The sequence below is a fragment of the Rousettus aegyptiacus genome, unplaced genomic scaffold (genome assembly GCF_014176215.1).
Source record: "Rousettus aegyptiacus isolate mRouAeg1 unplaced genomic scaffold, mRouAeg1.p scaffold_m13_p_11, whole genome shotgun sequence".
NCBI classification, from domain to species: Eukaryota; Metazoa; Chordata; class Mammalia; order Chiroptera; family Pteropodidae; genus Rousettus; species Rousettus aegyptiacus.
Window position 1 is genome coordinate 94,307,886 of NW_023416286.1, and position 13,533 is coordinate 94,321,418.

The 13,533-nt window shown below is 47.1% G+C and overlaps 1 protein-coding gene across 2 annotated transcripts in view; it reads right to left on the reverse strand.

Annotated features, from left to right (window-relative positions):
- Nucleotides 1-13,533, reverse strand: part of CSMD1 (CUB and Sushi multiple domains 1) — a 1,035,440-nt gene that overhangs the window by 281,855 nt on the left and 740,052 nt on the right. For both annotated transcript variants that reach the window (XM_036228983.1, XM_036228984.1), the window contains exon 8: nucleotides 3,575-3,662. In XM_036228983.1, coding sequence (XP_036084876.1) covers nucleotides 3,575-3,662 — 88 coding nt within the window. The remainder of the gene's footprint in view (nucleotides 1-3,574; nucleotides 3,663-13,533) is intronic.

A 13,533-nucleotide genomic window follows, 5' to 3' on the forward strand; every position in this document is an offset into this window, starting at 1 on the left:
AAAAAAAGGGCAAACAAATCCTATAACAAACAGAAGAAGGAAACTAATGAAAAAACTCAGCAGAAATCAATGGAATACAAGACGCATAAAACAGGAAAATCAGTGAAAGCAAATTTTCTTTCGAGAAGATCAATACATCGACATATTTCTAGTTAGATGGGTCAGGTAAAACAGAAAACACAAATCGCCAACATCGGAAATTAGAACTGTAATATATTGATTTAAATGATAAGGAAATATTATTAATAACATCATGCCAGTAAATTTGATGAACTTGAAAAATGAGTTGAAAGATACAGATGATAGAAGCTTTCTCAAGTGGAGACATTAACTCGAGTAGGCTTATAAGTAAAAAATAAGTTGAATTTGTAATTTAAAAACCTCATAATAAAATTTCTCTGATGACTCTCCCAAAATTTTAAGAAATATATATTACCAATTCCAGACAAACTCTTCCAGGACATTCAAGGATAGAAAATATCTTCCAATTAAATTTATGAGACCAATACCATGCTGACAGCAAAACCAGATTAAGTTTATAAGAAAAGTCCATAGGCCGATATCACTTATGAATGTGCATGCAAACAATCTAAAAAAATAGCAAATCAAAGCAAACAGTATGTAAAAAGGTTGTTAAATCATGACTAAATGAATTTTACCCCGGAATGCAAAGTCAGAAAATCAGTGTTATTCATTGTTATCAACAAATAAACAAAAAGATCACCTCAATAGATGTAGAAAAGATCTGATAAAATTTTACATCTATTTCTGATAAAAATTTCCAACAAACTAAAAATAGAAGGGTACTCCCTCTACCTGGTAAAAGGAACCTACGAAAAACTTACAACTAATATCACTTGGAATGATGAAAACCATGTTTTCTACCTAAGATCAGGAATAAGACAAGAATATCTCAGCAGTTCTAATCAACCTGGTAACACAGGTCCTAGCCAGTGCCTTTAGAGAGGAAAAGAAGTCAAAGATATTCAGATTGGAACTAAAAAATAAACGGCCTTTATTTGCAACTGACACAATCATCTAGGGAGAAAGTTCTATGAAGTATCCAAAAAAGCGACTAGCTCTCACTTAGCACAGCAATGTGTGTATATGTACATTTATACACGATACTTACCTGCGGATGGCAGAAATATTTTAAGCTTCTATATTTAATTCTAGAAAAAAAATCAATCATTCAAATCATTTTCCCAACTGTAATATTATTTGATTGCCATGAACTTAGGGGGCATATAAACAAAACCGAGACTACCCACAAACCTAAGACAGAGAATGGACTGGAAGTCTCATCCCAGGTAAGGCACACCACCCCTTCCTTGACGGGCCGCGTGGACGCCCAGCCTGGCTTTGCCCCAGGTGACCCAATGCTGCGCTGGGAGCTAATGCTTATCCTGAAGTCCGGCTCCTGCAGAAGCAGGGCCCTTACGAGGAGGAGACAGAGTCAAGGCCAGCGTACTCCCCTGAGACGATGACCAGCCTTTCACGACGGCGCTGGTGCTGAACAAGCCGGGTGCTCAGGCTTCTAACTCCTCGCTAACTGTGGAGGACGAGGCCGTTCCTCCGCCTTTCTTCACCAGAGGACGCAGTTTGAATCACATGCACCGTCAGATGTGATTTAATTCACTTTCTTTCAAAGCAGAGCTCTGCCAAATAGGCTGAGAAGTTTTTAGATTCCTGGGAAGAATTTCCAGGGTGACAGTACTGACGAGGCACTTCGCTTCCCACGCGAGAGCATTTGACACATCCGCATGGGGCTGCTTCGTGCGCCGGTCGCCGTTTCAGTCACTGAGGAGGCCTTGGAGGCCAACGAGACACTGTCCCCTCTCCCGCGGGAGCTTGGGGGGGTGGGGCGGGGCGCGGAGAACCACGTGCAAACGCGCAGGGAAAGGCGCTGGCCTGAACCCCGAGTGAGGGATGTGCTGAGCTCCTTGGAAGCGAGGCACATGGACCATTCTTCCTTGGGTAAGGGGAAAACGGAGGAGACTTCAGAGATAAAAAGGGATGCGCAGGACAGAAAGCTCTACGGGTGACAGCGAGAATGTTCCGATGTCACCTACGTGCTTTGTTTTCAAAAGCAATGTGATGTCCCCGAATGCCTTCGCTGACAGCTGGAGTCAGTATCCTTTCTGTCAACTGACCCCGCACCGCTGGACACAACCCTTCCTCGGGGAGCTCCCTGAGCTGAGCAGGACGCGGTGCCGGACAGGCGGGGGGAGGGGCGCCGGAGGCGGGGCCTGCGAGCTGGTGCTGCGCGCTCAGCCTCCCGGGGGCGGTCGCAGGTGCATCTCCAGGTGCATCCCCCGCCTTCTCTCTGCTCCTCCTCGCGCCCTTTCCTGCTCTTGTTGCCGCTTCTCAAAGGGCGAGTCTCCGAAAAATCACCTGAATGAGAATCTCCATCTCGGGCTGCGCTTCAGAGGAACTGAAAACACTAACTGCCCCTGAACGCATCACCCAGAGTTTGCGACAGCAGAGTTCCCACCACTCCCGTTTCCTGTTCCTTTCGAAACGCGACAGACGCGACCAGCACGTGAAAAGCAGGTCAGTGTCGAGCAGCTCTGAGGAGCAGCTTGCACTGGGGTGGACACGCTCATGTGCAAACACGCATGTGCACATGCATGCACACGCGCACACACAGAAGGCAGAATTATAGTCTACATTTGTTTATAATTCTACGGAAATCTGCGCCTCTGTTTCCTTTTCATGCAGAAATGTATCATTTTACCAGCTTCCTTACAGCCGCCCAAGAAAGACAACTTCATTCTTTCCCTATCCTTTAAAACTAACGCCGTTGCATCTCTGATTTCACTGAGTAACATCCCTTTATCTTTCCCTAATAGCATCACTACCTTCTTTCAACTTTGAGTTCACTTTAACAGACTGAATTCTCTACACATACATTTTTTTTTTATTTTTCTCTCAAAAATGGCGAGATCATAAGGAAGCGAAAACACATGTCTTGCTCCCTTTATTACTTGATTTTGGAGGTTAGTCCTAAGACAAGTATCCATCTGGGGTGACTGGGCAAATGTTAAGTTTTCTGAACAAATTAAAAGAAACGAAAAACCCAAAGAAACAGCACAATAATGATCAGCACGGCATTCATAACGCAGAAACCGGGACGCAGGCTCTGGTTCGCCGTGATCCTAGTAAAATGAGTCAACATTTTCTGAAATAAATGCATGGAACGCCATGGACATTCGCCGTTATGCTTTATTTAATGACATAATTATGAGGCTATGATTAAATTTTTATCCCATCTATTTTTCAAAACATTAACCGAAATGCATTCAAACATGGGAAGTTAAATTAGAAATAAAACCGGGAGACACATTTTGACGCTACACATTTCAAGTTAAACAGTTACCACCGGCAAAGACAGTGAGCGGCGTCACCGTCGTGTGGCTGGACCTCAGCGCAGCGCGCGTTGGGGTCCTGCTAATAACGAGGCTTGGTGACCACTGAGGAGTTAGAGCTTCAACTCGGAAGGACAGCAGAGTTACAAATCACAAGCTGAAATGACATGCGTTAGAGGATAATGTGCTTTGTGATCGTCTCCCACCTGAAGTCGGCTCCTGCCCGCCTGCCGTTCTCGGGGGTCCCAGGGTCCGGGCACATGTCGGAGACCAAGGCGACACCTCCCTGGCTCACTGGAGAGAGAGAAACATTATTGTAATTTTACGTAGCTGTTGGGGAAATACCCAGAGAATACATTCACATTAGGCAGGTTTAGCTCGTAAATTATTGTAACTTAAAATGTGATTTTGACGTGAGCTCTCTACTCACACCTGGACAGCACCGGCACCGCAGCCATGTGGGGGGCCTGGGGGCGAGAAATCGCAGGCGGCCGAATGCGATTAAAAGAATTCAGAGAGTTTAACTACATTGAAATCAACCTTTATTTTTATTCCTAATAAAAGAGACTCCTTATTCAGCGAAAAGAGCTCAACATTTTGGCGGTTCGAAGCTTAATTCTATTGAAGAGGTTGAAATTTAACTAAAACAAAACAAAACGTGAGCATTTGCTCGACACGATAAACCTTAGGACAGGTCACGGGTAACGGTACGGCACGAAGGGCCGCGGGGCGGAGCGCCGACGTCTACACCGCAGGAGGTCTCGCCCCGCACGGACGGGCCAGCGACGTGAGCTGTCTACTCACACCTGGACAGCAGCCGGTTTAAATACAATCCCCTATCGCACTTCCGACATCGAACACGATCGCCGCTGAACTCGAAGAGCTGCCGTTTTTGTGCGTAAATGTGATTCCTCTCCCGAGTCCGTCCGCCGAGGGCCTTTCCTCGGGCGGGGGGCAGGCGCGGGATTCTGCACAGTCACGGAATAGTTTTCAAAGGAACCATCCGCTTACTCGACAGAGCGGCTGCCACCCAACACCCATGCCGCCCCACCGAATCTGTCTACACCGACTGAGGCTGGAGTGACCACGGGACGGTCTCCATCCGCTCACGCGACGCCGTGCCAGAGCGCCCCTACACACCTGCCCTCACGGCACGGGGCGGACGCACAGCCAGGTGCTGAGCAAGCTTCTGGAAGCAGGAATGGAGTTGCCTTTTCTCGGTATCATTTAAAAACGGCCGAGCACGGTGGCAGTGACGTCAGGAAGCCGGCCCGCGGGAGGCTCCGGGCCCTGCGTGCCCGCGGCCGCCTCAGGTGAGCCGCCAGACGGGCGGGAATGACCGCGGGGGCCCCGGAAGCCGTTCGAAGGTGCGCGGCCACGCGGCACGTGCCCGGGGCAGTGAGAGCCGCACGCGCCGTGGCAGGAAACTTGATGGGACGTCACTCGCCCTTGTCCCGCACCTTCCCCGACACAGCAGGTGCAGCCAGGAGGACGTGGCCTACTGCCGGTCCCCTTCCTGAGGACGCAGCTGCTAAGGGGACCTCGCCTGCCGGGCTCCGGGCTGTCCGTGAGCAGCCGGAGGGACTGGCGTCGGTCTGGCCAAACCAGGGGCTCAGATGGGGACGGTCAGGGGGCGCCATGGGAGACGGTGGGGGCACGGCTGCCCTTACAAGCTGCACCGGCACCGCAGCCATGCGGGGGGCCTGGGGGCGAGAAATCGCAGGCGGCCGAATGCGACAAAGCACCTAAGACCCTGAGAAGAAACTGGGGTGAGGGTCTTGGGGAAAGTACGACCTTTGAGAACAGCACGCGGGCTGGGGCAGGGGCGGCGGGGGCGGCTGCACACGGAGACCCACACAGGACACACGCCCCGGGGAGATCCGGGATCTTAGGGCTTCGTTTTAGGCTGCTGTGTAGGCCGAGCAGCCCACTAGTGAGTAAGGCTCTTCCGCGTCCCTCCGCAGACTGGGGGAGGGGGCTGTTTTTTTTTTTTTTTTTCAATGCACAATTGTTGACAAATATCACAAGCCATACAAAGAAAGAGGAAAACATGGCCTATTCAAAGAACAAAATTAATCTTCAGTCTCTGAAGAAACACATGCACTGGACTTACTAGACGAAGATTTTAAACAACTGTCTTAACTATAAATTTGAGTAAACAATAGCAGAACACTTTTGAAATTTGAGGAAAGATATAGATATACAAATCCAAAAGGCTCGACAAATTCCAATTTGGGTAAACTCGGAGAGACCCACAATAAGACACATACTAAATTGTCGCAAACACAAACACAGAATCTCGAAGGCAAAAGGGGAAAAGCAGCCCATCACCAACAGGGAGACCCCAATAAAACTACCGGAGAATTTCTCAGGAAAAGCCTTTTACCAGAAGACAGCGGTTAACATAATCAAGTGCTAGAAGAAGAGCTGTCAACTGAGAATTCAAACTGAGAGGAAAATTAAGACATCCTCAGACAAACAAAAGCTGAGACACTTAATTACTATTACACCTGACCCAAAAGAAATGCTAGAGAGAATTCTTTGAGTTGAAATACAAGGGCACTAGATAATAAGTTAAAGCCATATGAAAATATATTTTCTGGTTAACTAAATAGAAGGATACATGTTAAATAGCACTATTGTGAAACTTTGATTTACAACTCCACATTTTTATTTTTTGCAGGCTTTAAAAACAAATGCATAAAAATAATAATTCTGTAACAGGTACCTGACACACAGAGATGTGGTTTGCGATGCTGAGAGCAGACAGTGTAAAGGAGTCGAGCTTTTTGCATGTGATTGAAGTTAACTAGGTATCGATTTAAGCCAGACTGTTATGTCTATGATATTATGTGCTATTTCCATGGCAACTACAAAGAAAATACCAATAGAGAGGAAATGAGAAGAGAATCCCAAGGTATCACTACAAAAAAAATCAAATACACACAAAGGAAGATATATTAATGGTGGAAATGAGGAATGAAAAGCTGTAAGACATATAAAAAAAAATAACAAAATGCTGAAAATGATCTAAAAGTGCTTTATCATTAATTTCTTCAAATGTGAGTGGAATCTATTCTCTGAATAGGCTAAGTTTCATCTCTCCAAAACTCATACATTGAAGTCCTAACCCCGGTGCCCCGGAATGCGGCTGCATTTGGAGATGGGATCTTTGAAGAAGTAATTAAATTAAAATGAGGTCATTCCGACGCATCCTCATCCGAAATGACCGGTGTCCTTATAAGGAGGGGCGATCAGGACAGAGACCCACCCAAGTGGAAGATCACGTGAAGACACCGGGGAACGAGCCTTCTGGAGGCGAAGGAGAGATGCCTCCGAAGACAGCGAACCTGCCGACACCTTGATCTCAGACTCCCGGCATCCAAAATTGTGAGGGAATAAATGTCTGTTGTTTAAATCTCCTGAGCTGTGGTAGTCTGCAGCAGACTAACACGCTGCCCGATCAAAAGACACAGACTGGCAGAAAAAATTTAAAAAAAAGAGTACGACTCTATGCACAACTGTACGCCATCTACAAGAGAGTCACTTTAGCTCAAAGGACACGAAGAAGCTGAACGTGACGAGTAGCCAAGCCCACAGAGCTGGACGGGAGAGAGGTGACCGCCGGAAGCTGGGGGGGGGGAGCGGCCCGGAGAATTACCGTGCACAGGCCCAGAATTCCAGGAGGGCAAGACCGAACTGTTCTGGTACGGCTGGTGTTGCTGTATTCAGGACAACGTGAATATACTTAATGCCACATGCACAGAGTGATGAAACGTAACTTCCATGTTCCCTGTACTGGACCACTGCGTGTGTACATTCCGACGCACCACAGATCTGCAACTCGTCAGCAAACCAACGTCCGTCAGTCAGACAGTTCTACACTTTCGTCATCACCCCCAGGGTCCCCGGCTGTACCACATGTGAGGGCGGGGTTCCCAAGGAGGAGGCTGTGGTCTACTAGCAGGTCTCTAGACCCGTCTCCTAGATTCTCGTTTTAATGATTTAACCCCAACGCAGAATATTACCCCCACCATTTTTTTTCTGCTGTCATCAGTCAGACGGCTTCTAAATTCCTTCAGCAAAATGTTCATTGCTGTGTCAAACGGAGACAGCTCCGCGGAGGGGAACGGCCACCGCCGTGTTGCTTCCTGTTGCCACGCTGGCCGGAGGCACGACACGGGGCGGGGGCAGGTGCACCGCCACGTCCCCTGTTCTGTTCCTCACACAAGAAGAGCAGTACAGGTAAAAGGGAGAACTGCAGGTACCCGTCCGAGTCACACCGGAGCATCCCGGGTCTTTTTAACAGTGACAAGGCCTCTTATTTACTAGGGAGAGCGTGCTCGTGGAACTCCTGCAGACACGCGGGATGGACCCGCCACGCCCGGGCGGCTCGCGGACGGTGGCGGAGAACGGAGAAGCGAGGCGCGACGGAGGGTGACGTCTGGCTGATTTTCTGAAACGGAAAGAGGCTCTTCATGGGATGACGGCGGGAGAGACACGGCGACGGGCACGGGCACGTCAGCGACGAGCTCCGTGAACCCAACGATCTATCCCACCAGCATCGCGAGCAGTTAATTTCTCTGAAAGCTGATGCTTTACGCCGGACGGTCACGGAGGACGGTCCGCGTTGCGCGGGGTTCCCAGTGCCTCGGGGAGACACTTCCGAAAGAGAAGAGATGCCGATTTTAATACCGTTTAACTCTAATTTGGTTGAATTACAGCTCTCGAGATTTCAGAAGACACATGCCAAAGATATTCATAGATACATTAAGCTTTAGTCAAAACGTTGGACATAAAAATCAAAACTGGAAATCGTGAATGGGTAGATTCATTAACTAACACTAAAGCAAGAAGCGAAATTACGTGAGTGGACGGACAGATACAAATTAGTTGGATGAACTTTCATTTACATGTGTGAATTATATTAATGCACACATATGCGTTAATACGAATGACTTTTTCAAAGCGTGCCGATTCTCGGCTTCTCGTAGAGCCTCACGGGGTCTCTGTGAGGTGTACGAGGCACTGTGGAATGTGCTTCTCCCATCAGCGAGCCTGCTCTCGGAGGGCCTGTCTCGTGACTGCTAATTAAAATTCAACATGAACTCATCTGGAGCAAACTCTACAGCTAGACTCACGCCACGGCAAAGGATGAGACTGATACAAAGGCAGCATCGGCAACCACAGTGCTGCAAATGTGTTTTCTCTTCCTGATGAGTTTCTTAACATTCCTTCCCTCCAGCTTACTTTCTTGTACAAACAGCACACGATGCACATAATGAGGTATGTTCGGTGACGGTTTATGTCATCGATAGGACTTCTGGGCAATAGTGGGCTATTAGTAGTTACGTTTTGGGGGAGGCGAGTAAAATACACAAATTTTTGACTGTGTGGGGGGTTGGCACCCCCAAGCCCTTCACATTGCTAAAAGGTCAACTCTAGGATACAGGAAATTATAGGAAAATAAATTAGTGAAGAAAAAAAATAAATTAGTGAAGACTATTAGTAAAACAGTCAAATAATTAGAAATGATGACAAAAATAATTAAGATGATGATGTAAAATTAAACATATAACATTTGCCAAAAACGCCAAGTATAATTTACATGTTTTTAAACTCAATCCACGAGCCAATATTAAACCCATTTTACAGAAAAGAAAACCGAGGTATACCAGGCGGACTCCAAACCTCCGGGTTCCTTCTACCTTTGCTGCAATGAGCTACTGAGATATTATATATTAAGGGGCTTCGTAAATTAAAGTGGGGCTTTTAAAAATACATTTAATTTCTTAATAGTAGTAAAACTTATAATGAAAAAAAAAAAAACAGCACCAAAAACGGGAGGAAAACGGTGTTGGTGTCTACACTCCCATTCTGACGCAGAGGGAAGCCATGTGGTTCAAACCCTGAGGCTTCAGGTCGTGCGCCATCTGGTGGCAGCTTTCCTGCAGTGACAGGATCGGGCTCCCAGACCTCCCTAAGGACGCCATGGATTGCCCTGGCTATGAAATCTTCACGCGAGGTGCCATTCCCTGAGTTAAAACTCAGTTTGTATACCTTTGGAATAAGTTGTCCAAATTAAGAATCATCTGAAAAAACTCACGTTTTTTAGTGAAATTGTTCCTGTGATTTATTGCAGCATATTTTTTTTTTATTGTTGATACATATTTTTTTAGAGACCTAAATGCTTTGTTTTGGCTTAAACCTTAAACCTTAAACCTTCACAGAGGAGACACACGTTTCCTGCTGCGTGATGATCAGACACATCCTGGTCGAAATCCCTCCGTAGCGACTCCACTCTGTCAATGACCTTTAAATGACAAGACACCCCACCCTGGGCTTGTGCGTTTGGGGCACTGTAAACGTCAGTCTTTTCTGCCATAACCAGTTTCAAATACGTGAACACTGGTATCTTCCTTCTAGTTCTAACAGACTCAGTATTTATTTACAGAAATGAAAGGCAATATCCAGTTCTTTTCAGACTTGCGAAGAGGTTGTGCTAGGTAGTTGGACAGACATGAGCGACAGGGAAACAAGGGAGTGGAGGCCAGTCCGGAGACCGCCCCAAGAGCACCCCACGTGCTCACGCCTGCATCCTGAGAGACAAGGGGCGGGGGGCCATCGACCTGCAGCGGGACTCGCGCAGCCGCGGACACTCCGCGGGAGGTCCCCCCCGACCTGCCCGCAGCCTCGGCCTCGTGACTCTGTCACTGTAGCATCACGCCTAAGTCTGGGAGTGCACGCAGCTGACTGCAACAGACTGAACTCTGGGGAAGCACACGCGCCCTAGGTGGGGAGTTACGTAACAGCCAGATGTCAATCACGATGACCTCACGAGCCCATCACCTAGGACCGGCTTCGCAGCCACCCATGGCAGCCCTCCTGTGAGACAGACGCTCCCCCTCCTGCGTGTTTATAGTGCTCTTAGCTGAAAACCTGTCCCTTCCTTCAAGCGCAACCTACTTTTTATCTTCTCAGTTCCCAAATTACGCAGGGCTGCAGCTTTCCTCAGCGTGGCCCGTCTCTACCTAAAATATCACTTTAATAACCCTCACTTCTAAATCTCTCTGTGCTGGAATTACTTTGCATCAGGGACAAGGCCCGAGAGTCTCCGGTGTTACTATGGCTGCAACGGGTCCATCTCGGCAAGAAGGCAAGGCACCCACAGACCTCCTCAGCATCTGTGATGCAATTAAATGGCGATTTCAACATCTTTTTCTCATTGTAGTCGTTCCTTTCACTTAGTTACAACAGGCCTATTTTAACTTCACACAGCAGTGCATGGAACATTTCCACGTGCATAGCAGATTTTTTGATACTCTCCTGTTTCAACTAACTGGATATTTGAACGGTCTCCCCCGTCGTTGGTTTTGATGTCAGAATAGTCAGCAAATACTTATGAGCTTATAGAAATAAGTAAACCAAAGACTGTTGACAGTTGAAAGATAAATCCTTATCACCTGTACGACATCGGGGTTGTGACTGAACAGTACGGCAGAAACACGCCGTCAGACACACCACCGCGGTCCGCCGTTTCGGGCTCAGATTTCAGGATCTGGAGCGACGAGCAGCCGATCTGCGTCACACGCGGCTCTCACGCGAGAGTCCAGGGCTGAGCTGTGCCAGCATTTCACCTAATGCGATCGATGCAGGACATACCTGACTGCACACTTTTCCCATTACATACTTTAATTTGCTGACTTTCAAACCGCTAGTAAGTGAATGCTCACTATCATAATTAGTACCTCTGAATTTTGCTATCTTTTCTTATTTCTAATTCTATTGCCATTAGTTTTAAATCAAACTATCTCTTAATTTATGTTATCTTTGAAAATATATTTTAGCTTCTGATGTAATGAAATGCAGTAATGTAATAAATACAGTTCTGAGAAATGCTCACAAATGTTAATGACTCTCTGTTGAACAACAAAGAAGGAGCCTCTGGCTGGCATTTGAAACCTTCTGTCTTTCTCACGCGTTTGCCACCCAAAAAATACCTTTCGGGATACTGATGAAGCTGGTTATTTTCAAGAAAAGAATATTCAGGGAAAACCGTGACCTTCCCAGTAAGTGCCTATAAGGATGTAGACTTAGAGGAGCTGTTCAGGGCAGCGCGCGTCCCGAACGACCAGTTCAACATGAACTAGCATGACAGACAGGGAGGCACCCGGCGAGGCCCCTGACAGAAGTCCTCTGTGTCCCGCTGTTAGAGACGGCCCGGCTCGCGCCTGTGCACCAGACACCCACTTTCCAGCCCCGCGTGAATGGCACTCTGGCCCTTGAAGTTCCAAGCCACACCCCCACCCTTCCCCTTAGCCCCAGCTGGGAGATAAGCCTCAGCCGCCCAAGGCGACCCTGGTCCCTAATCTTATGGCTTCCAGTAGACACATAATTTGGTCGTTTTCTCCTGTCACTCTGTCTTGTTAATTATTAGTCCAGCTAGACTAATTTCCTTTCTGTCCCCAGACTACAGGGTCTCACGGTTCAGGTAAGTTTAAATCCGCATTCCGTCAGAACTGTGGCTTTTTTTTTTTTTTTTAACACTGCCTCTTGTAGATTGCTTTTCCACCAGAGGGAAAAACAAGTCGATTTCTTACGAGGGCTGCGACATTAGCAATCGCCCCTCCAACACGCAACACTACGGCGGCAAATGCTCCGGGAGGGAGCGCGTGCTGCCCTCGTGGACCTGCAAAGTAAACTGAGACGTTTGTTTACTATTCGATAAAATGAAAAAGACGAACACGCTGGGACCCAGTGTGAGTGACCTCGCAAAACTGACAGCCCCACGGCTGCTCCGCGAGCCGGAGCCGCCTCCCGCTGACCACAGCCCTCCACGCCACCTGCCGCGGTCACCGGACGTGTCCCGGCCGCACTGAACAGAAATGCCTCTGTGCCCTCCGCCGCCCCTACGAATGCACGGCGACCGGCCCCCGGGGGGCACGCGGCCACGGGTTCAGGTCTTGCAGCCTGTCACTTTGCTCTAGCCTCTCTGCAAGTTTAAGGGCTCTGGATTTGGGCGTCATGAATAAGTTTCGGGCCTACTCAAAGACATCTCACGAGATGCCTAATCATTCCTGGTATTCTGGCGGTGAGGAGAGCATCTGACTGTGTCAATTCAATGACTTCGCATAGATCTAAAGTGCCACCAATAATCTCGAAATAGGATAAAAAAGGGGGGGATTCTAAGTCGATGTATAATTGATTTCAGGAATATTTGTACACATATGTATGAAATATGAAATTGTTTCATATTCAGATTTAAATATCGCATTTTAATCATTTTAAAGATGATATATTTAAACCATAAAACCTCATTCATCAATTCATAGGTCTAAAAATTGGGTAATATTAATTATCTGAGTATTATAGGTTTCTCATTATGATTCCAGAATCACATTTTTAAGTAGATTCTGACAAATACAATGTCAAAATGTAGCATATACTTTATATATGTATTTATTACTCATTCATATATTACATATGTATTGATTAGTTATTTTTTAAAATTTACATTATATTCAACCAAAGGTATGTTAACAACTACGTATTTGCTTTTACAAAATAGTTTCAAATATTACTAGAGTAATACTACTTGATATAAATGGTTTCTCTATCATATAAATTTTATCATCTACTATACAATATTTATTAATATTTAGTAAGAGAATGTCGAGACATTTTGGAAAAGGCAAAACTATGGAGACAGTAGAAAGATCGATGGTCCCCAGGGGCTGGGGGAGGGCAGGGCGGGTGGAGCACGCGGGATTTTAGGGCCGCGAAATACTCTGCTTGACCTTAAAGCGATGGAAATATAAAATTACACGGTTGTCCAAACCCGTCGAATGTTGGCCACCAAGAGTGACCCTGACGTGAACCGCGGGCTCTGCGTGGCTGTCATGTGTCGACACGGGTTCATGGTTGGCAAGAATGGTCCCATCTGGTGGGGCGCAGGGGAGTCCCCACGCCGGGGCCGAAATGGTCCCATCTGGTGGGGCGCAGGGCGTGGGAAATCTCTGGGTCTCCCCTCAATTTTACTGTAAAACTAACTGCTACAAAAATTGTCTCTAAGAAAATAAAATAAAAAATAGGAAAACAAGGAAGGAAAAAGAGAGCAAGAATCGGAAGAAAAGGAGGAAAGGGGACAGGGTGCAGGTGGGGGTGA